The sequence below is a fragment of the Myxocyprinus asiaticus genome, chromosome 22 (genome assembly GCF_019703515.2).
Source record: "Myxocyprinus asiaticus isolate MX2 ecotype Aquarium Trade chromosome 22, UBuf_Myxa_2, whole genome shotgun sequence".
Lineage (NCBI taxonomy): Eukaryota > Metazoa > Chordata > Actinopteri > Cypriniformes > Catostomidae > Myxocyprinus > Myxocyprinus asiaticus.
In genome coordinates, this window is record NC_059365.1 from 702,601 (window position 1) to 726,379 (window position 23,779).

Here is a 23,779-nt window from a genome sequence, read left to right on the forward strand (position 1 = left end):
CCTTTAGGTGCTTTTTTATGTGTCTTACACTGAGGAGAGGCTTCTGTCTGTTCATTCTGCCATAAAGCCCAGATCGGTGGAGTGTTGCAGTGATGGTTGTCCTTCTGCAAGTTTCTCTCATCTCCACACATGACCTCTGGAGCTCAACCAGAGTGACCATCGGGTTCTTGGTCACCTCTCTTACCAAGTCCCTTCTCTCCCGATTGCTCAGCTATACAAAGAGTCCTGGTTGTTCCAATCTTCTTTCATTTAAGAATTATGGAGGCCACTGTGCTCTTGGGATCCTTCAATGCAGCTGAAATGTTTTTGTAGCCTTCCCCAGATCTGTGCCTCGACACAATCCTGTCTCTGAGATCTGCAGGCAGTTCCTTTGACTTCATGGCTTGGTTTTTGCTCTGATATGTATTTTCAGCTGTGAGACCTTATATAGACAGGGGTGTGCCTTTCCAAATCATGTCCAATCAATTGAATTTGCCACAGGTGGACTCCAATCAAAGTGTAGAAACATCTCAAAGATGATCCAGAGAAATGGGATGCACCTGAGCTAAATGTGAAGTGTCATAGCAAAGGGTCTGAACACTTATGTCAATGTGATAATTCAGTTTGATATTTTATTTTTGGTTTCTGCTTTGTCATTATGGATTATGCAGTGTAGATTGATGTGAAAAAATAAATAATTTAAAGAATTTTAGCATAAGGCTGCAACATAACAAAATGTGAAACAAATGAAGGGGTCTGAATACTTCCTGAATGCACTGTAAAATGTCAAATAAGAAAAAAGTAAATTTTGACTCAATTTTTGTTGTTGTTGATTGTCAGCAGTTTCTTAGGTTTAGAGTCTCAGAATGCATCATAATCTATATCATTAAAAACAACTGAAAAGTTTTCTTTACAATGATTCCAAACACTTGACCCTCCTTGTTTTGCTTTTTTTTTTTTGTCGAGTTTTAAGCCTTAAATTTTGGGTACACCACTGAAACAGGAAATCTTTAAAAATACGCTCAGAGCTTAAAGGATTAAATAATTTAGAACTTTTTTGAAATTAATGATTAAGTTGCGTCCACTCGCATGTATTCAAGGTGCAAGAAAACTATTTTAATACCATTTATTTGATGGGGTGCTGAGTGACTCCAGCCAGGTCTCCCAAGCAACCAAATTGGCCCGGTTGCTAGGGAGGGTAGAGTCACATGGGGTAACCTTCTCGTGGTCGTGATTAGTGGTTCTTGCTCTCAATGGGGCGTGTGGTAAGTTGTGCGTGGATCGTGGAGAGTAGCATGAGCCTCCACATGCTGTGAGTCTCCGCGGTGTCATGCACAACGAGTCACGTGATAAGATGCGCGGATTGACGGTCTCAGAAGCGGAGGCAACTTTAGTCCTTTAACCAGCAATAAATTAAGACAAAATAAATTAGTGTGAATTCAGAAAAAACACCATTACCGTGGTAATACCGCCATAGTACTGCATAATTAACAGTCTTACGTCATGGTGTTTATATGGTACATGTGTAAAAATCATGGTATTTTTGTGTGTTTTGCTTTGTGTCCATGACAGTCTCTGCGGAACTGATCAAACGGTCCTTCCATCTTCAGATGATTCACGATCATCGACACCAGCTGCGGGTCACCAGGGAGCAGAGCCATCCGAATAACCGAACTCAGTCCGGCAGAACCGCAACTGGATCAACCAGCCTTCAGTTTAAAGCACACACAGGAAACACGAGGAAAAGAGCGGGAATGAGAGCAGCGTCACCTGACGGACAGACGGACACCTGGGGCTTCTCAGAAATGCTCTTAAAGGGACAGTTCACCCAAAAAATGAAAATTCAGTCATTGTTTACTCACCCCTGTGTTGTTATAACTCTATATGACTTTCTTTCTTTTTCTGAACACAAAGGGAGAAATTGTGAATAAATGTTGTGCTCAGTGATGTCATACAATGGCAGTTTATGGTGACCACCTCTTCAAGCTTCAAAAGAACACAAAAGTATAATTCAGAAGTCTAATCAATTATTCCATGAGACTCATGATTGTTATGAAAGCATACGATAAGATTTGATGAGAAACAAACTGAAATCTAATGTATTATTTACTTAAATCTGTCTGAAAAGTCCACATATGGTGGTAAAACTGTAGAGTTTTTTCTATATAAATGTTCAATAAGATCAAACAATGTATGTACACAATCATAAAGACAAGTACAGGTGAAGGGAAACAAAATTAACAAAAAAAAAATAAATAAGTAAAAATTATATAAAAAAATGTATACATAAATAAGATATCAAGTCATGGGTCAGGAAAGTTCTCATTTCAGCATATAAGAAAAGATGTACCATTTTTATTAGTAATGCATATTAACTCAACGCATTTATTGCTAAATGTCCCTTATTTTAAAACTTCAAAAGTGGCAACCCTATTCCGGACCGTAACGGTGGATAATATAAGTAATCCCCACTCTTGACTTCTTGCAAATAAAGTGAAAAGAGCACACAAACAATTTATTCCAAAGCTTTTTTCAAACAGAAGTCAATCCTTCTGTAGGCAGCTTTGCGAGTGGTTTCTGATCATAACATTGCTCTTTTAGACTTAACTTTAGTTTCGCTTAGCTATTAGGATAACCATTACCTGCACACATTGTCTGGGGAATTTTTAAGACGTTTTACAACATTTAAAAAGCAAGAATCTAACAGCATACAATCGCACTTCCGCTAGCCAACCGGAAATTGCGCCCACTTAGCTGTGTGGGGTCACGGGAGTGCTTTAGCACCTTGAAGTGAAAACGACTTGGCAGCGGTGGGATTCGAACCCATGCCTCCGAAGAGACTGGAGCCTTAATCCAGCGCCTTAGACCGCTCGGCCACGCTACCTGTTAAAATCAAGCAATCCTGACCCATTACAAATCGTTGTCTTTACTTTAGTATTCCCAGTATTATCACTAGTTCATGGTTATATGAAGGCTTTGTGATACTATTAACTATCAGTTTCTGACCAGACAGTATGGAGATAGAACTGTTTCATATTGACATACAAATGGAAAGAGATCCACAAATAAATGTAAGGAGTTTCACAAAAATAAAGTGAATTCGCCATAAAACAAGATTTGCAAATAAAAAAATTATTTACAAATATATTTTTTAACTCACAAACACAACTGTGTACAGCATTCATTTGTGGATCGCTACACGCATTTGTCGATTTTAAAAGAAATCTAGCATCAAGACATGCACCCAAATCCACAAATAGATGGACTCCACCCATCGTCTACTCAAACCAATCAGATAGCGGCCACATTACTTGGACCAATCATAGCACGTTCTGTTTTCAACCAATCACGCTTCGTTTTACAATCAGGGCGGGACCAGAGTCACAGAGCTCTCATGAGCATGGAATCAAGCATATAGATAAACTCCAAGACCGTAAACTTTTAAAGAAACAGACGCCATCAGAGGAATACTGTGATTTAAGGTTCATATCATTCCCTCTCAGTTATAAGCATGTGTAGTGTTTTGTTAAATATCCACAGCTGAAAAATGATCATTATCTTAATAGCTAACCTGGCTGCCTGTACGAGTCTGCTATTTTAATTTTAACCAAGTTTCTTGACTGAAATGTGTCGTCAAAACCTTTACTCTTAATGTTACAGACACACTACTAGACACTACAAAAGATCAGTAGTACAGATAGTGTCTTTATAAAACATGAATCATATTAGATGATCTTAGGAGCACAAAGCATAAATTAATACCCAATATGACACTGTGTACAAGATCTGCTATGGCATTAATTTGGTTTGCAAAGTGCAAATTAATTACCACTGCACTAAACATATTTAACCAAGTTCTGTAATTCGATTAAAATGTATAATTGTGATAAATCACTTAATTTGTCATAGTTAATCGCGATTAATCGCAGATCTCAAAAGTTCTTAAATTTGACTCTAAATAGGCCAACTTCTTTTCCTGTCCAGTTTGCATACCCTCTTATAAAAGGGAGAAAAAAAACATGTAATTTTAATTAACATTTCCTAAAAGTATTCCACGTATAAAGATAGAAGAATTGCACTACAATATCACCAATTCATGTAACATTAAACATTTCCCAAAGTCTAAGTGTGAGTTTGACTAATTAAAAGAACTAGTTCTCAAAGATTAAGTATTCATTGCAATGGGCAAATGGGATACAATGCAAGTGAATGGGAATCAGAACTTTGAAGCTCCAAAAAGCACACAAAGGCAGCATAAAAGTAATCCATAAGACTCCAGAAGCGATATTATTAACTTGTGAAAAAGTGAGAGTGGAGATTGATTGTAAAAGTTTACTTAAATATTGATCTGTTTCTCACCCACAGCTATCCTATCACTTCTGAAGACATGGATTAAACCACTGGAGTCTTATGGATTACTTTTATGTGCTTTTTGGAGCTTCAAAGTTCTGGTCACCATTCACTTGCATTGTATGGACCTACAGAGCTGAAATATTCTTCTAAAAATCTTAATTTGTGTTCTGCAGAAGAAAGAAAGTCATACACATCTGGGATGGCATGAGGGTGAGTAAATGATGAGAGAATGTTCAGTTTTGGATGAACTATCCCTTTACCCTGTGAAGGCCAAATTTGAAAATAAATGAGCAAAAAAAAGTTTACCTTTCAGATGTTGTTGTAGGAGGCCTCTGATGCAGAAAAAAAGTTTTTTTTTTACGTTTTTACGTTTTAGTAATTTTGTAATATTACAACAGTGGTCAAGGAGGGCAGCAGAAATCCTGTATTTGTACTTGCATTGTCCGAACAAATATACAGAACAACTAAGTGTTCATTTGCACTGTTGATTGCTTATGTAGCCCCATAACTGTATATATCATGAATAATAATCACACAACAGTCATATTTTTTATGAATTATTTATTGATAAAAAATATAGGAAAACAGGAAATAATGTTTTTACAAAACTGAACTTAGACTTAGTCCCAAACTTCAGGTATGGTAGTCCCAAAGACAGTTCTTGTCCTCCGAAAAACAAAGATGAACATTGCACTTGCGGCATAGAGTATTGGTGTAGCCAGTTTTGCAGAGTCTGCAGCGTCCTCTTGTTGTCTTCACTAGTAAATGTGCAACCATGTCCCTGCGCACGTCCACCGGGGGGTGTGCAGATGGCCTCTTAGCTGGGGTCCCGTTTGGTTCACTCCCATCTGAGGATGGTCTCTTGTGAGCATTCAAAGGGCTCCTTGATGTCACCGTCTGTGTTACTGGGCTGCCACCGGCTGAAGATGGTCGCCCTCTCTTTGGTTTAATTGGTGTTGTGTTCACCTGAATTGGATTAGAACATAATCAATTAAGATACAAGTCAGATATGTTATAAACAGTGAAATATTAAACATATTACAAACAGTAAATAGCAGAAATGCATTCTCACCAGGATAAGAGAATCTGCTAGTTCTGCCTGAATCTGTCTCCTGTTCAGCATCTCTTTTGGCAAAATCTTGAGCGCTTTGCAGTCTCGCTTGTAGAGGAGCCATGCGTTGATCACAGCGAGAATAATGGTGTGCCAGAAGATGTACAGGTACCACCGTTTCGATTTTATGCGGAACTTATATTTGGCAGCAAGTGAATCCAATAAATCCGCACCTCCCATGAATTTGTTGTAAGTTCCCACAATGTAAGACCTCTCAACTTCAGTGTAGGTTTTAGTGGCTTTGTCCCAGCGTTTAATTTTCTGCACAGGTTCTGGATCAGCAAAAGGATGACACAAGTGTCACCGCCCTGTTGTCAAACCAAACAGCACAGGTGTTCTGGTTCCCCTCGACTCTGAAGTCATAGCTTCCAATCCCACTCTTCTTCAAGCTCTTCTCGTCTGCAAGGTTACAGTTGGGTAGGCGTACCTGTCTGGCTGTTCCCACGTAATGAATTCCACGATGAAGGAGCTGAACTACCAATGGGATGCAGGTGAAATAGTAGTCTGCATAGATTTTGTAGTTCTGCCCTTCTGGAAGGGTGGAAACAAGCTTCATCACAACATCCCCTGACAATCCAAGTTCAGATTTGGCTCGATGTCCATTGACACTGCCTTGGTACACCTCAAAATCACAGGCCAGAGATTCCACTTCTCACCCATCATTTGAACCCCCACGGGTGTGGCTTTCCTCGCAGATACTGCTTTATGCCGCTGAATTTCCCCTTGAAAAGGATCATCATCTCATCCACAGAGTTGTGTTCTTCCGGTACAACCTGCAGACACTTCTCTCTGAATGAGTCGAGCCAAGGTCTTACTTTCCACAGTTTGTCTGTCTTTTCTGTCTCCGTTAAAAAATGCATGTTGCTAACCTGTCGCTAAATAAGGACTACAACAGTCATCCGTTTTGTAAAGCAAGTAGCTCACATGCTCATGGTAGTTGTAGTCCTTAATTAGTATTGCGATAGCAAGATGCATTAAAGTATGTTTGAGGTCTTATGGTGTGTAATTTAAGTCTCTTAGAGAAATTTTAAACACAGTTCTTATTTTACTCCACGTATATCTAAAACTGCCATCATAAATAAACCCATATAGAAAATTCCTGAACCCATTGCTCAAAAATGCAAATAGTCTTCCAGGCTTTTTAGGCTACAACCTTCGTAAAAGTTCGTAAAAGTGCAAATCGAATAGCACTACAATAAAAATATTTGAAACCTTTATTATTTAAAAGCATGAAATACACATTCAGAAGAGAGACAATACAGAAAATGACATAAGAACAGAAACCACAGTAATCAGGTGAAGCTTTCAAAGAAGAAACAGGAAAGAAATAATTATAGGCTTGATGTTTCCTTATATTTTCCCTCATGAGCAGTGAAGTCTGATTTCAGCTCTTATAGCAAACACAAACCAGAGCTCAAATCAGAACACCTCCGAGCGGTCTTTGATCATGTGGTTTGTTCTGGTTTCTGTCAGTGGTTTGGGGTGGCCTGTGGGTTGCAGACGGGCGGCAGAACTCTGCGGGAGTTTGATTTGACCCACGGATGCTCCATCACACTGCGGAGCGGCATACGCATGGACGGACTGTGACGCAGCAGTTTTGAGATCAGATCTCGAGCACCATCTGACACCATTTTAGGAAACTGAAGATCAACCTGTTACAAACACACGAGAAAATCTACATGAATAACGAAATTTCCTTTTTTAACACTATTAAGATTGTTTGCATTGTGAAATTATTTCTCCATGACAATGAAGCACAGGAAATCATTGTTTGGGCATCACTTTTGAGCTTTGTACACTTTCATTATTTTTCCGATGGTGATTCTAAATAGATTCTGTGCTCAGTGATGTCATACAATGGCAGTTTATGGTGACCACCTCTTCAAGCTTCAAAAGAACACAAAAGTATAATTCAGAAGTCTAATAAATTATTCCATGAGACTCATGATTGTTATGAAAGCATACGATAAGATTTGATGAGAAACAAACTGAAATCTAATGTATTATTTAGAGAAAATGTTCACTGACCGTTGATCTCCTGTGTGTGTTCATGATAGGACACGAGAACAACAGTTCATGCAGCCCCCTCGTGACATTGGGGCGTTCAAGAGAAAACTCGTTTATTTAAAAACAGGTCCTCCACAGTGATAGTAACAACAGAACACAACACAACTGCACACAAAACAGAGAACAGAACTTACTAAACATGTCTGAAGAGTTTGTAGTCCAAGAATTGATGCATTGCTATGCCCAGCCTTGTTTTTTGGAAACTGAGTACTCAATCAAAGGAGAGATGGGGCTGAAGGTAACTACACACACCCCCAGATGCTACAGTCAGACAGAGAGTACAGGAGACCACAGTTCTTTGGAGGTTTCGCTTACCAAAAGTGAAGTGGAAGAACCAGAGAGAAAGGTGGAGGGAGAGGGAATGCCGGTGTGTGTGTGTCAGGCCTCCGCAAAAACAGTCGGTAGGTGTAAGATTCTCTGCCAAAATCAAGTAGTTTTAAGTGAGATGCTGGCTTCAACATAATGTTATCAGAATGATTTTGGATCGGTGCCAGTTCAGAGCGGACGCAACTCACAGTGCGACGCCAAATATAGAAACCAAGCGATCGACAGAATGTCCCTTTGCTCGCCACAGCTGCATAGGATAAAAAACTCTGATTAACATAGAAAAGATCACTTTTATTGTGTGTCTTTTTCAAAAAACAAGGCTGGGCATAGAAATGGATCAATTCTTGGACTACAAACTCTTCAGACATGTTTAGTAAGTTCTGCTCTCTGTTTTGTGTGCAGCTGTGTTGTGTTCTGTTCTTAATATTGCTGGTGTTCCTTTTGAAGTGAAACAACAAGTTTTCGCTTGAACACCCCATCTCGCGAGCGGCAGCGTAACTACTGTTGCTCTCGTGCCCTATCATGAACACACACACAGGAGATCAACAGTCAGTGAACATTTTCACTAAATAATACATTAGATTTCAGTTTGTTTCTCATCAAATCTTATCGTATGCTTTCATAACAATCATGAGTCTCATGGAATAATTTATTAGACTTCTGAATTATACTTTCGTGTTCTTTTGAAGCTTGAAGAGATGGTCACCATAAACTGCCATTGTATGACATCACTGAGTACAACATTTATTCACAATTTCTCTTTGTGTTCAGAAAACGAAAGAGAGGGGGGCTTGGGTATCTCAGCGAGTATTGACGCTGACTATCACCCCTGGAGTCGCGAATTTGAATTCAGGGCGTGCTGAGTGACTCCAGCCAGGTCTCCTAAGCAACCAAATTGGCCCGGTTGCTAGGGTGGGTAGAGTCACATGGGGTAACCTCCTCGTGGTCGCTATAATGTGGTTCTCGCTCTCGGTGGGGCGCGCGGCGAGTTGTGCGTGGATGCCGTGGAGAATAGTGTGAAGCCTCCACACATGCTACGTCTCCACGGTAACGCGCTCAACAAGTCACGTGATAAGATGCGTGGATTGACGGTCTCAGATGTGGAGGCAACTGAGATTCATCCTCCGCCACCCGGATTGAGGCGAGTCACTACGCCACCACGAGGACTTAGAGCGCATTGGGAATTGGGCATTCCAAATTGGGGAGAAAAAAAGAAGAAAGTCATATAGAGTTATAACAACACAGGGGTGAGTAAACAATGACTGAATTTTATTTTTGGGTGAACTAATCCTTTAACAAAAGTCATTGACAAATAATGTTCTCTGAGGTGATTACAAGATTTAGAAAGATTTCTCTTTTTAAGTAAATAACCCAGCTTTGCTTGACCTTTGGCCTAGTTTGTTTACGTCGGAATTTCTGCTTAATCTGAAAAATTAAGGTAAAAATACAAGTTTACAAAATATGCCACAAAAATCTCCAGTTTTGTTAAACGTTACATCTAGAATTCAAATGAACAAACTTCAGATTCAAATACTTTAGTCATTGTTCTAGCTCCATACCGAAATAGGCTTCATATTCTTTATGCAAAATATAACGTCTACATCTCTTTTGATTGGTGAAATATGACCTGGACATGTTCTGGACTGGTTTCATGTACAAGTTGAGGAGAGCGCTCAGACCTTAGTGATGCGCTTGTACGTTTCTGTGTGGCTGGCCGTTTCAAACGGAGGGTTTCCCACCAAACACTCGTAACACAGAATGCCGATACACCAGAGATCCACCTTCTCATCGTGAGTGTGACCTTCAATCATTTCTGGAGGCAGATAGTCCAGCGTTCCACACATCGTACGCCGTCTAAAACACACTCACGATTAGCATTCATATATCAGCACCAGATTCTTTTCAGGCGTATTACAGGATATTGGTTACCGTAGTGACGGTGCATGGACAGACCAACCGAAGTCAGCGATCTTGAGTTCTCCTCTGAAGCCCAGCAGCAGGTTTTCTGGTTTAATGTCTCTGTGAATCACTTTCTTCTCATGACAGTACTGAAGAGCATCAGCCAACTCCTCCATATACTGCACACAAGAACACATGATGACAACATTAGTGAAACATACTAAACTAATCAGTCATTTTTTGCATTGTGTGCCATAGTTTTCCAGCAAAGCTAGCTTCCAAATATTTTTGTAAAGAAAACTTAACATTTAATATACATTTAGAATATTAGTTCTTGCACAAATACCTCCGGGTACTAACGATACAGATTTCCCAATTTAATTAGAGCCACATTCACAAGCTCTCAAATCTCGATTCAATTCTGATTCGTTTAGGTATTTTTCAGTTATAATGTTCATTTTGCGTACACATGTTAGTTTGTTTGTGATTTAACGCCATGCCAGCTTTCGTGGCTATTTTCATTGCGAAAAACAAGTTAAAATACAATAAAAAGTATACTGATTAATTAGTGATAACGTCTACTTTCACAAAAAACTCTTGACTTTGTTTTATTCATCTGACAGGTTTAAGAAGATGATCAATTTCCTCAAGGAATTAAAACTAGCACAAATCCAATAAAATTGGATTTTAAGATACTGGGATCATTCAAATGCAGATCACGTCTAATCAGAAAAATCTATATTTTTACCCAGCCCTAGCTAAAAGAACATTTACCATATAATATGATAATATGTACAATATATGCACAAATACATATATCTGTAGTGGGACCAGTAAAAAGACTGGCAAGTAAAAACCTAAACTAATAGCTCGACCGGACCAGAAAAGAAAAAGATCATCGTTAAAGGTGCACTCCTGATTTTTTTCCTGATTAAAAAAAGTTTTGCTCCACAAGAAATGAATAGTCATTTTTAAACGTATGTATAAAATCATGAGCACGCACATGAGATGAGGACTCCAGTCATATCAGTAACCGTATAAAAGCTGTTTCTATATTATAATCACATGACCAGTCAAATACTGTTCACTTAATCTCAGTATCCGCCCTGTTATTGGACACTTTCACTCATTGATTAATGATGTCAGACTGTAAATAGTGAATTTCTACAATGGCATCTGAAACTGAAAACTATTCTATTTTAATAATGCTGCATCCACACCACTAGGTGTCAGTGTAAGTCCAAGATGACAGAGTTCACCTTTAACCTCCTGAGAGCCGAGCGTGACTGCTGTGTGCATTTTCCATTTCCCTTTTTCATTTGTAACTTGTAGCACCTAATAAACATGCAAAAAAATAAACAAAATAAAATAAATCTAGAGCAAATAGTTTTCCTAATAATGTATGTCCTCATATGTGGACATCGGGACTAAGTTGTGAAATTTTAAATAATATCAAGCTATAGAAAGTCAGATTTCTTTCATCAAATAGTTTATGATGTTTCCAGGAGTGTTGATTATTCATGTTTTTGAGATGTTACAGACATTACATCAGAAATTATCATAATTAATTCAGATTCAAAGTAATGTCCAGCATCATCCAATCACTGTCAATCATGTTAAAATAAAATGATACATTATAAATTCTGAATCTATGTACTGATTATCATTGTCACATGTCTGTCAAACATGTTGAGTGATCCAAACATCATCTGCAGCCTGAAACTGAACTTTTGATCAGATTTTAGGAGTGAATGCACTTAACTGCATAGAGAGCTATAGGATGCTCCCTTGCTCCCTATTTAGTGAATGACTTAACCTCCAGTGTGCTGTCTGTCTGCACTGGTCTCAGAACAGTTTGAAATGCACCTTATTTTCATCCTAACTCCATATAAAGCCTCTGAAAGACACATTTATCAGCTTTTGGATGAATACATTAATTCTCAATGTGATAATACACAGTAAATATAGGAATGCATTTATTAATGTTAATGAATAGAACTGTATTATACAGTGATAACAAAATAAAATATTACAAAATATATATTAAAATGAAGTGAAATGACCCACAGATGTGTTCATGTTGAAAGTTATTCAAAAATACATGTTTTTTCTACTTTTGAGGAAATACAGTGCTACTGTCCACGTATGTGGACATTATGTTTATCAGGGCGCTGACGCTCGAAAAATGAACGGATTTTTTAAAGCGGCATATCAAATGAAACTAGAGACTCTCCTCTTTACAACCAAACAGGTTTAAATGAAAGACACATAAAGAGATTTCTTACCAGAGGCACTATTGTTGGTGCTGCACCCGTAGGAGCGCTTCACGGAAATCAACGTCATGTTGTTGTGTCACGTGACTCGTTGCGCCAGACGTTTAATCCTTAAATGACAGTCTAGAGTCTTGTGAACAATATTCAGTTGGTTTTTATTCATTTAAATTATGCGTTGCGAATAGCGAAGCCAAAACACAATGTGCACGCATGTGGACACGGTGTCGCACAAGGTTAAGCCCTGAAATATATCAACCAGTATTATTAAACCAGACTAAATTTGGTCACTTTGAGATTACTGGCTTATATAACACTTGTTTGGCTGACTGGGAGAATATAAAATGACAAATGAAAAGTGACTTAATTATTGTATTTCAGGTAAATAATAAATGTTGCATATTTTGTCCCATTGAACTGGGATGCAGTTGGGATGCATTCAATTTACTGAAATTAATGTAACATCTGTGTAAAGTTAACATCTAATTTATATACAGTAGAGCTAAAATAAAATATTCTGACGCTGCGACTCCTTTCATCTAGATCTGATTCATGTATAGTCATCTTTTCCGAAGGCAAACAAAGCCCAGTTAAGTTAGATGTGACTTAAGATTATATCAAATCAAACGATGGCATTTTTGTCATGAAAAACATTAGCAAAAACACTAATTTAGAAACTGTAAATAAAAAAATGTGTAAATGGCAATAGCTGTAACAAAATGAATTATATACCTTCACTCACCTAATACAATTCATACAACTACATTAATACTATTTTATATTTTGCTAAATGACTAAATGTCAATGTAAATATGAATAATATTTAGTATGAATTGATTTCAGACAAAATAGCATAGGTAATGCATTTAATGTCATTATAAAACAGTTTTTCTGAGCAGCCACTGGGCGCCACTATGATGATTATAATCTCCGCCGGACTGTTTTCTGATCTCCATAAGAAACAGTGTAAAACTACCAATATGAGCGATCCAGATGGAGAACAACAACCATTTCAAGTGTTAGTTGGAGTAAAAATGAGTTCAGGGCTTAACTTGTGCAGTTGTTGGATGTCATAACAACTCAAAGTAGTTCATGATAACATAACATAAACGTCATCCATACGACTCCACTGGTTAAATTAATGACTTCTAAAGTGAAACAATCACTTTTGATGCGAAAAAGATCAATATTTAAATACTTTTTAACTATAAATCATCACTTCCGGTCAGCAGCAGTACGCGCATTCACAAGTGGGCGGAGTTCAGCCGAGATATTTTCTATTTCTCTTCAAATGTGTTCTGCAGAAGAAAGTCATACACATCTGGGATGGCATAAGGGTGAGTAAATGATGAGAGAATTTACATTTTTTGGGTGAACTTTTCTTATAAGCTTAACTGTTCCTGAACCCGGAATATTCCTTTAAGAGCTTGAGACCGCGAGTAAACACTTGATCTGTGCTCATGCTGTTCATCCATTCATAACTAAAAAGGGTAGTGGAGCGTTTGCGGTTTTTCAAACGCAACAACAACAACAAAAATGGCAGGATTTTTCTGCAGGATAAATGGTCTCAAAATGCCTCAGTCTGGATCCCTGAGATATAAATTTCCTCTTTAATTGCTGCACTATATGCAAATATCTCAACAGTTCCGTGACGATAACGAGCATCGATTGTGCACAGATGTTTGTTCAGATCACTCACAGTGGCAGTGCGATGGTCATCAAATCGTCCACAGCGCTGAAGCTCTTTGTACATCTCGCCGCGGGGAGCGTACTCCAGAATGAGGAACACACGCGTGTCATCATGGAAATAGTTATAGAAGCGCAGGATATTTGGATGCCTGTTCGAACACACATAGGAAAGAGAATATTTCAAATCAGATCCACTTTCTCCAGCGCAAACGAATGAAATAAACAGCTTCTAAAATAAAGCATAGTTAGAACACTATTGAAGAGTTCACGTACAGAAACCCTGAAGTGAACTGTGAAAAAAAATTCTCTAGATCAATTTAAAAAAAAGTATCTAACATTTCGAGAATAAAGTCAAAATATTTTGAGAATAAAGTCAAAATTTCAGGAATAAAGTCGTAATATTTCGAGAATAGTCCAAATTACGACAATAAAGTCGTAATATTTCAAGAATAAAGTCAAAATTACGAGAATAAAGTGAAAATTTCGAGAATAAAGTCGTAATATTTCAAGAATAAAGTCAAAATTACGAGAATAAAGTGAAAATTTCGAGAATAAAGTCGTAATATTTCAAGAATAGTCAAAATTATGACAATAAAGTCGTAATATTTCGAGAATAAAGTGAAAATTACGAGAATAAAGTCGTAATATTTCAAGAAAAGTCAAAATTATGACAATAAAGTCATAATATTTCAAGAATAAAGTGAAAATTACGAGAATAAAGTCGTAATATTTCAAGAATAGTCAAAATTATGACAATAAAGTCGTAATATTTCGAGAATAAAGTGAAAATTACGAGAATAAAGTCGTAATATTTCAAGAATAGTCAAAATTATGACAATAAAGTCATAATATTTCAAGAATAAAGTGAAAATTACGAGAATAAAGTCGTAATATTTCAAGAATAGTCAAAATTATGACAATAAAGTCATAATATTTCAAGAATAAAGTGAAAATTACGAGAATAAAGTCGTAATATTTCAAGAATAGTCAAAATTATGACAATAAAGTCATAATATTTCAAGAATAAAGTGAAAATTACGAGAATAAAGTCGTAATATTTTGAGAATAGTCAAAATTATGACAATAAAGTCATAATATTTCAAGAATAAAGTGAAAATTACGAGAATAAAGTCGTAATATTTCAAGAATAGTCAAAATTATGACAATAAAGTCGTAATATTTCGAGAATAAAGTGAAAATTACGAGAATAAAGTCATAATATTTCAAGAATAGTCAAAATTACGAGAATAAAGTCGTAATATTTCAAGAATAAAGTGAAAATTACGAGAATAAAGTCATAATATTTTGAGAATAGTCAAAATTACGAGAATAAAGTCGTAATATTTCAAGAATAAAGTGAAAATTATGAGAATAAAGTCGTAATATTTCAAGAATAAAGTGAAAATTACGAGAATAAAGTCGTAATATTTCAAGAATAGTCAAAATTATGACAATAAAGTCATAATATTTCAAGAATAAAGTGAAAATTACGAGAATAAAGTCATAATATTTCAAGAATAGTCAAAATTATGAGAATAAAGTCGTAATATTTTGAGAATAGTCAAAATTATGACAATAAAGTCGTAATATTTCGAGAATAAAGTCATAATATTTTGAGAATAGTCAAAATTACGAGAATAAAGTCGTAATATTTCAAGAATAAAGTGAAAATTACGAGAATAAAGTCGTAATATTTCAAGAATAAAGTGAAAATTACGAGAATAAAGTCATAATATTTTGAGAATAGTCAAAATTACGAGAATAAAGTCGTAATATTTCAAGAATAAAGTGAAAATTACGAGAATAAAGTCATAATATTTCAAGAATAAAGTGAAAATTATGAGAATAAAGTCGTAATATTTCAAGAATAAAGTGAAAATTACGAGAATAAAGTCGTAATATTTCAAGAATAGTCAAAATTATGACAATAAAGTCATAATATTTCAAGAATAAAGTGAAAATTACGAGAATAAAGTCATAATATTTCAAGAATAGTCAAAATTACGAGAATAAAGTCGTAATATTTTGAGAATAGTCAAAATTACGACAATAAAGTCGTAATATTTCAAGAATAAAGTCAAAATTATGAGAATAAAGTCGTAATATTTCGAGAATAGTCAAAATTACGAGAATAAAGTCGTAATATTTCGAGAATAAAGTCAAAATTATGAGAATAAAGTCGTAATATTTCGAGAATAGTCAAAATTACGAGAATAAAGTCATAATATTTCAAGAATAAAGTGAAAATTACGAGAATAAAGTCGTAATATTTTGAGAATAGTCAAAATTACGACAATAAAGTCGTAATATTTCAAGAATAAAGTCAAAATTATGAGAATAAAGTCGTAATATTTCGAGAATAGTCAAAATTACGAGAATAAAGTCATAATATTTCAAGAATAAAGTCAAAATTATGAGAAGTCGTAATATTTTGAGAAGTCAAAATTACGAGAATAAAGTCATAATATTTCAAGAATAGTCAAAATTATGACAATAAAGTCATAATATTTCAAGAATAGTCAAAGTTATGACAATAAAGTCATAATATTTCAAGAATAGTCAAAGTTATGACAATAAAGTCATAATATTTCAAGAATAGTCAAAGTTATGACAATAAAGTCATAATATTTCAAGAATAAAGTGAAAATTACGAGAATAAAGTCGTAATATTTCAAGAATAAAGTGAAAATTACGAGAATAAAGTCGTAATATTTCGAGAATAAAGTCAAAATTACGAGAATAAAGTCGTAATATTTCAAGAATAAAGTCAAAATTATGAGAATAAAGTCGTAATATTTCGAGAATAAAGTGAAAATTATGACAATAAAGTCGTAATATTTCGAGAATAGTCAAAATTACGAGAATAAAGTCGTAATATTTCAAGAATAAAGTCAAAATTACAACAATAAAGTCGTAATATTTCGATAATAAAGTCATAATATTTTGAGAATAGTCAAAATTACGACAAAAAAGTCGTAATATTTCAAGAATAAAGTCAAAATTATGAGAATAAAGTCGTAATATTTCAAGAATAGTCAAAATTACAACAATAAAGTCGTAATATTTCGAGAATAAAGTCATAATATTTTGAGAATAGTCAAAATTACGACAATAAAGTCGTAATATTTCAAGAATAAAGTCAAAATTACAACAATAAAGTCGTAATATTTCGAGAATAAAGTCATAATATTTTGAGAATAGTCAAAATTACGACAAAAAAGTCGTAATATTTCAAGAATAAAGTCAAAATTACGAGAATAAAGTCATAATATTTCAAGAATAGTCAAAATTATGACAATAAAGTCATAATATTTCGAGAATAAAGTCAAAATTACGAGAATAAAGTCGTAATATTTCAAGAATAGTCAAAATTATGAGAATAAAGTCGTAATATTTCGAGAATAGTCAAAATTACGAGAATAAAGTCGTAATATTTTGAGAATAAAGTGAAAATTTCGAACTTTTGACTTTATTCTTGAAATGCTAATTTATTTTTAATGTGGCACTAAAATGCCGTCGTACCTTCCTGAGCCTGTGTCCTACAAATATTTTCTTTCTCTAAAAATTTTTTTTTTCTCTCTAAAAATGTATTTTGTCTATAAAAATTATCACACATTTTTTTCTGTCTATAATTTTTTTTAGGTGTCTTAATACCTTCCTGAGCCTGTCCTACAATTATTTTTTCTGTCAAAATGTTTTTATTTTTCCTCTAAAAATATTTTTTTTCTCTCTAGAAATTTATTTTGTCTAAAAAAAATTGTCTAGAATTTTTTTTCCTCTCTCAAAAAAATAAAGATTTGCAAAACATTCTTATTAGAGTATTATAAAAGTATAAATCAACAGCTCAAGTAGCACAGCTGTCATCTGTCACCTTGTAAGGGATTTCATGCTTACTGATAGTGGCACCTGGTGGCCGAGGTTGGTACTGCATGCTAATTGTTAGCTAGCAAGCCAAAAAACTTTTTTTTGTGTGTGTTGCCTCTTAAGGAGAAAAAAAAAAGTTTTGAGAGAAAAAAAAAAAAAATTAGAAAGAAAAAAATGTTTAGAGAAATTATTTTTAGACAGAAAAAAAAAAACATTTTTAGGATTTTTTTGATTTTTTTTCACAGTGCATTTCAGGGCTTCTGTATTCACATGTATGAAGTCAAACACACACCTGAGGTGAGACTGGATCTCGATTTCTCTCCTCAGTTGATGTTCTACACCTTCTTTCTCCATCTGCGATTTGAAGAGCACCTTCAGCGCCACGATCACCTTCAGCTTGCGTTCTCTGGCCAGGTACACGTTCCCAAACTTGCCCTTTCCCAGCGGACGGCCGATGTCGAAATCTTTGATGGATAATTTTCTGTGTCAAAGACAAACAGCAGTTATGAAACACGAGCTTCTCTGTCAGAGATCCACACAACACTTTTAATATGAACTCACTTTGAGTTTGACTTCACTGGAACTCTACCGGGACCTGCAACAAGAAAACCAGAGAATTCAATTATTAAACATTACAACATCTATACATGTAGAGTCACTTTCAGTTTTTTCCAGATTGGCCCCCTTTCACTTCCACTGTAAGGGACTTAATGTAACTAGTTTTTATTACCAATTTATTTAATAAAGAAGGAAAAAGTCGGAATTATTGTAGTTGTAATCAACATCACGCCACATATGCCTTTGATTGAGCATAACTTGTACACTGCAAAATATATATATATATATTTTATTAATTAGTACTTTTGTCTTGTTTTTCAGTAAAAAAACATCTAAATATTCTTAAAACAAGATAGATTTACTTCACAAGCAAAATGGCATTAGATATTAAGTCTTGTTTTCAGAGAAATCTGATAATTAATAAACTTTATGCTTAACCCTCCTGTTGCATTCAGAATCTGCATGCACCTTTTGCGGGTCAATTTTGACCCGGTGGAGTTTTGAGCTTATAAACATTCATAATTCAATTGTTTTCATCAAAAATCATATTGTAGCTCATTGTTAATGTCTTAGCTGTTCATATGTGTAAAAAGATCTATATTTTTGGCATGTTAGATAAAAAATATAAATGCTATTATGATGTCAGTTTTTATTTTATTAAAATTAGTTGAAATACATTAATTACAGCTAAACCCGTGTGATACATGTGCAGATATATTTTTTATCAAGGTTTATGTGTAATTTCATTTGAGTATATCACTGCATTAAATTTATATCAATATTTAAAGTGAGAATTTCTAGTTAACTTCAAACTTGACCCGGGAACGAAAAAGATGTAACAATTTTATAAAAAATGGTTATATCTCTTAAATAATTTCTTCTAAAAGTACGAAAAACGATGTGGCATTTAAGAATAATCATTCATGTCTACCGGGACCCGAACACTATAGGAGGGAGAAAAGAAAAGAATAAATAAACTCGTGATGTCAATGATGTAACACCCTCTTGTTCTGTCCTTGTGTATTTAAAAATATATATTTAAATGTTTTTAAAAGTAGCACCTCTAAAATATATGAAACCACATTTAACTTTCCCATGTTTTCAAGGTACAATAATCACTTTTGTTTTACATGTAACTTCACTTTTTATTTATTTCATTATTTTTTCTCCTTTTCTCCCCAATTTGTAGGTCCACTACTTAGTAGGTCCTCGTGGTGGCGCGGTTACTCGCCTCAATCCGGGTGGTGGAGGACAAGTCTCAGTTGCCTCCGCTTCTGAGACCGTCAATCCGTGCATCTTATCACGTGACTCGTTGTGCATGACACCGCGGAGACTCACAGCATGTGGAGGCTCATGCTACTCTCCACGATCCACACACAACTTACCACACGCCCCATTGAGAGCGAGAACCACTAATCATGACCACGAGGAGGTTACCCCATGTGACTCTACCCTCCCTAGCAACCGGGTCAATTTGGTTGCTTAGGAGACCTGGCTGGAGTCACTCAGCACACCCTGGATTCAAACTCGCGACTCCAGGGGTGGTAGTCAGCGTCAATACTCGCTGAGATACCCAGACCCCCCAACACAACTTTACTTTAGAAAATCTGTTTAAAAGCACTCAAAACGTTTAATTACAATGTTGTCATATTTGGCACAACCCCATAACTGTTCTGTACTGTTGAGCAAAACACTGACGCATTTTAATGATTATTTACATCATAATATAAAAATAAGTGTTGCCTCAGGAAGATTGTTTTATGCAATATCATGTGGTGCGACCGACACAAAAAGGCCATTTTGAGACTATTTTTTAAAAGTCTTTGTCAGTGTTTGCAAGTGTTTGTCAATGCAGTCTTGTCGTCAATTGGTGCGACAGCACGTCATGTGGTGTAACCAATTACAGCAGTAAAAATATTACATTTAGGGTTAGGGTTAGGGTTAGGGTCCACCCCCCCATACATTTAATGGTGTTTAAAATGAAATAGAGCTGTAAATGTCACAAACACCTAAAACACTCCTCTTAAAAGATAAATGTGTAAATACTACTAAAAAGAAACAAAAAGAACAAGCTATAATAATCTGTCCTTAACTGCAGAAGCATGTTCACTTGATTTCTGACGTTTGTTTTTAGGCAAAGCCTAAATTATAGTAGCAATAAATAACTTCAGAAATAACCTCAAACGACATTCTCCAGACGCAAGAGATATTTCAGAGCTGGCGGCGGCAGCAGAGACGATTAATGTTCACAATTAATATTAGCAGTTTTATTGTTTGCTTTTTACTGCAGAAAAGTACGATTAATACAGCGTTCATACAGATGCTTCAAAGTTAATTTCAAGCACATTTTTATTTGTTTTCAAGGACAATCCTTGAGATGACATTAAAACTAATTATTTTTGTTCATTTTAAATACAAATATTTTAACCATTCAGTTAATTTATTTTAATACAACACCACGTATTGCAAGTACAACAATGAGCATCTTTAACTACATATTCTCACAGTAATAATTCTTGGATCATTCATGATGAAACTGATGTGTTATTGTAGCGTGCTCATTAAAACACACTTCACTTTCACACAGAAGTGAATAACTGTGTCTGTAAACACAACTTCATACGACTCGTGAGTTTTATGTTTCCTAAAGTCACAGATTTATGAGAGGAACGGACCCAAACTGCAAATGGGTCATTCTCAAACAATTTGGACCTTCCAACTTACAAAATATTGACATTTTCCATTCAGTTCAGTTTTTGCCTATAAACGCTGAGGGTAAACATTTTATAACATGTTGACATTATTTTTATTCATAAAGGACAACTTGACAGTTGTTCTTTTATTATTTAATTTAGTTTCACGAATGAAGCAAGTTAACACTAAGTTAACACTAACGAGGGTTAAATGGGGTACAACACCAAATATTTTTGTGTGAAAATATTAGCTAAAATGTGAATTAATAACTTTTTAATATGCTGGGAAAAAATCACTATATGCATGTATTGAAGCATCCACTAAACTTAAACCTTAAAAATTATTTTCCACTATTTGTATTAAAAAAAATGTTAAAACGTAAAAAAAAATTTTTTTTAACAATGATAAAACCAATAACATCAAGGGACCAACATTCTTTTTAAATTATTAAAATTATAATTAATCATTTTGTTTTGCTTTTTTGCACACTTGTTCGGCCTTGCACTAATGCTTTTATTCAAAATAAGTACAAAATAAATACACAAATAACTTTACATGTCACAGAAGTGGTGTACCAGATGAAGTGAATTAACAATTAACAATTTCAAATATATTTGCTAAAACATTTGCAAAACAGTCATTTCATATCATTAAACGTTAGGTTATAAAATTGCTATTTGTAAGCTTTTTCACAACTAAAAAGTCAAGAGACATGTTTGTCAACATATTTTGATATTGACTCAAATGTCGTCAGAAATAATCTTATTTGTGCGACACAAAGCTTTCTTTACACCAGGGGGCGCTAGACGACTCACAAAACTGAATCCTCCATTGATCTGCATTCAAATCATTCAAATCTCGTTTTACATCTCATCTCATTTTTTCATTCTGGAGAGTAAATTGTAATTCAAACTGATAGTTGCAAGGATTCATACTTGTTAAATCCACCACAGCAGTATCTATAAAATATATATTTATAAATCCACCAGCAACACTTGATTGTGATTGGCCCATTCTGAACAGCGCTGCCAAAAGTAACAGGTGTCACGTGACAACGCCGTCTAGTGGTGAATCGGCGTGTTTTTCCGAAAATAAATACATTTCATTTATTAAATGATTTAAGCATCGTATTTTAAGATTTCCTATCATTCAAGAACTTTTTAAGCACCTCTTGGTAAAAATGGCTATTTTCAAAGGTTTTCCAGGACTTATATTTGACAAATTAATTAATTAATGATCACAATGTCAGCATGTCCTGCACCATGCTCAGACTGACTTCACCATCACAGAATATCTGAACCAGGTCATGTGACCCACATACTGAAAACAGACCCACCTATGATAAATGATAAGATTGATGAGAAACTCTTTCTCAGAGTGTGTATGTTGTGGTGCACAGGGTTATTGACATTCTCTAGTTTGTGTTTATAATGATGTGTCTATTGATCCTAAATGTGTTTTTATCAGTGATTGTTTTACCTGTTACAGCGTGTATATCTGTCGGATTCATCCCAACTCTGAGTGGACCAACACCTGCAGCCTAAACAACAACAACAACAACAACAACAACAACAACAACAACAACAACACAAACATTATCATCAGATACACAATTATTAACTATGTACATGAAGCCATATACTGTAAACAATTTACTTAAGAATGAATTTTCCAAATAAATTCCTGGAATGCCCCCAAAAGGACTTTTTTTGTCAGTTTGAACACATTTATAATCTGTAAATATATTGAACAAATGCAGATTGAGTGTTTATTACCAGTGTATTAACAGCTCTGGGCTTCCTGTTCTCTTTATTCTGATAAAAACACATAAAAACAACTCAAACTCAACACACAGTAATCAAATAAAGCACTTACATGACTAAAACACATATGAATATAAAACACAATCTGTATGTTTGTGTTTATACTGCAAAACTCAATCGATGTTTTCAACACATATAGAGAAACCCTTGTGCTACACTAACATCGCCTACACATTTATAATGAGATAATTCATATTTGATTATTTACCTGCATGGTGAGGATAATAATAATTATGTTTAATTGTACATTTAGTTTTTGTGTGTCTGTTCTCTTCTGTTCCTCTCAACCTCCTGGATTTAAAACTTCTTCTTCTTCTTCTTATGAGGTTTTTGGCGGTTGGATTTGGCGCATTACCGCCACCAACTGGACCGCAGTGTGGAGCGCCGAATAATACTACTATTAATAATACAATAACAACAACAACAATAATAATATAAAAATAATAATACAAATAATAAACAATAAGAACGATAATAATAAACAATAATAATATAACAGTAATAATAATAAACAACAACAATAATAAACAATAATAATAATATAACAACAATAATAATAAACAACAACAATAATAATAAACAACAACAACAATAATAATATAACAATAATAATAATAAACAACAACGATAATAATATAACAATAATAATAATACAAATAATAAACAATAAAAACGATAATAATAGACAATAATAATATAACAATAATAATAATACAAATAATAAACAATAAGAACGATAATAATAGACAATAATAATATAACAATAATAATAAACAACAACAATAATAATAAACAATAATAATAATAATAATAATATAAAAATAATAATATAACAATAATAATAATAATATAATAATAATAATAATAATATAACAACAATAATAATAATAATATAATAATAATAATATAATAATAATAATACAAATAATAAACAATAAGAACGATAATAATAGACAATAATAATATAACAATAATAATAAACAACAACAACAATAATAATAATATAAAAATAATAATATAACAATTATAATAATAATAATATAATAATAATAATAATAATATAACAACAATAATAATAATAATATAATAATAATAATATAATAATAATAATACAAATAATAAACAATAAGAACGATAATAATAGA

The 23,779-nt window shown here is 34.2% G+C and overlaps 2 protein-coding genes and 1 non-coding gene across 3 annotated transcripts in view; 1 reads left to right on the plus strand and 2 right to left on the minus strand.

Moving 5' to 3' along the window:
* Positions 1–23,779, plus strand: part of nudt6 (nudix (nucleoside diphosphate linked moiety X)-type motif 6) — a 930,254-nt gene that overhangs the window by 296,510 nt on the left and 609,965 nt on the right. The window lies entirely within an intron of this gene.
* Positions 2,782–2,863, minus strand: trnal-aag (transfer RNA leucine (anticodon AAG)). Its single transcript has one exon. It is a non-coding gene; the product is annotated as a tRNA-Leu (tRNA).
* LOC127412764 (aurora kinase B-like) lies at positions 6,642–23,083 on the minus strand. The gene is made up of 9 exons (XM_051649393.1): positions 22,843–23,083; positions 22,587–22,625; positions 22,291–22,351; positions 18,121–18,154; positions 17,852–18,040; positions 13,706–13,844; positions 9,767–9,915; positions 9,517–9,691; positions 6,642–7,095 (listed from the first exon to the last, which is right to left on the minus strand). The coding sequence occupies exons 1-9, from the start codon at positions 22,846–22,848 to the stop codon at positions 6,913–6,915; spliced, it is 975 nt and encodes a 324-aa protein (XP_051505353.1). The 5' UTR covers positions 22,849–23,083; the 3' UTR covers positions 6,642–6,912.

Excerpts from the sequence above, each read along its gene's own strand:
- LOC127412764 (XM_051649393.1), bottom strand. Across the intron at positions 18,155-22,290 it reads AGATATACACGCTGTAACAG|GTCCCGGTAGAGTTCCAGTG; the intron begins GTAAAACAATCA and ends TTCTTGTTGCAG. Across the intron at positions 9,692-9,766 it reads GTCCATGCACCGTCACTACG|ACGGCGTACGATGTGTGGAA; the intron begins GTAACCAATATC and ends AGTGTGTTTTAG.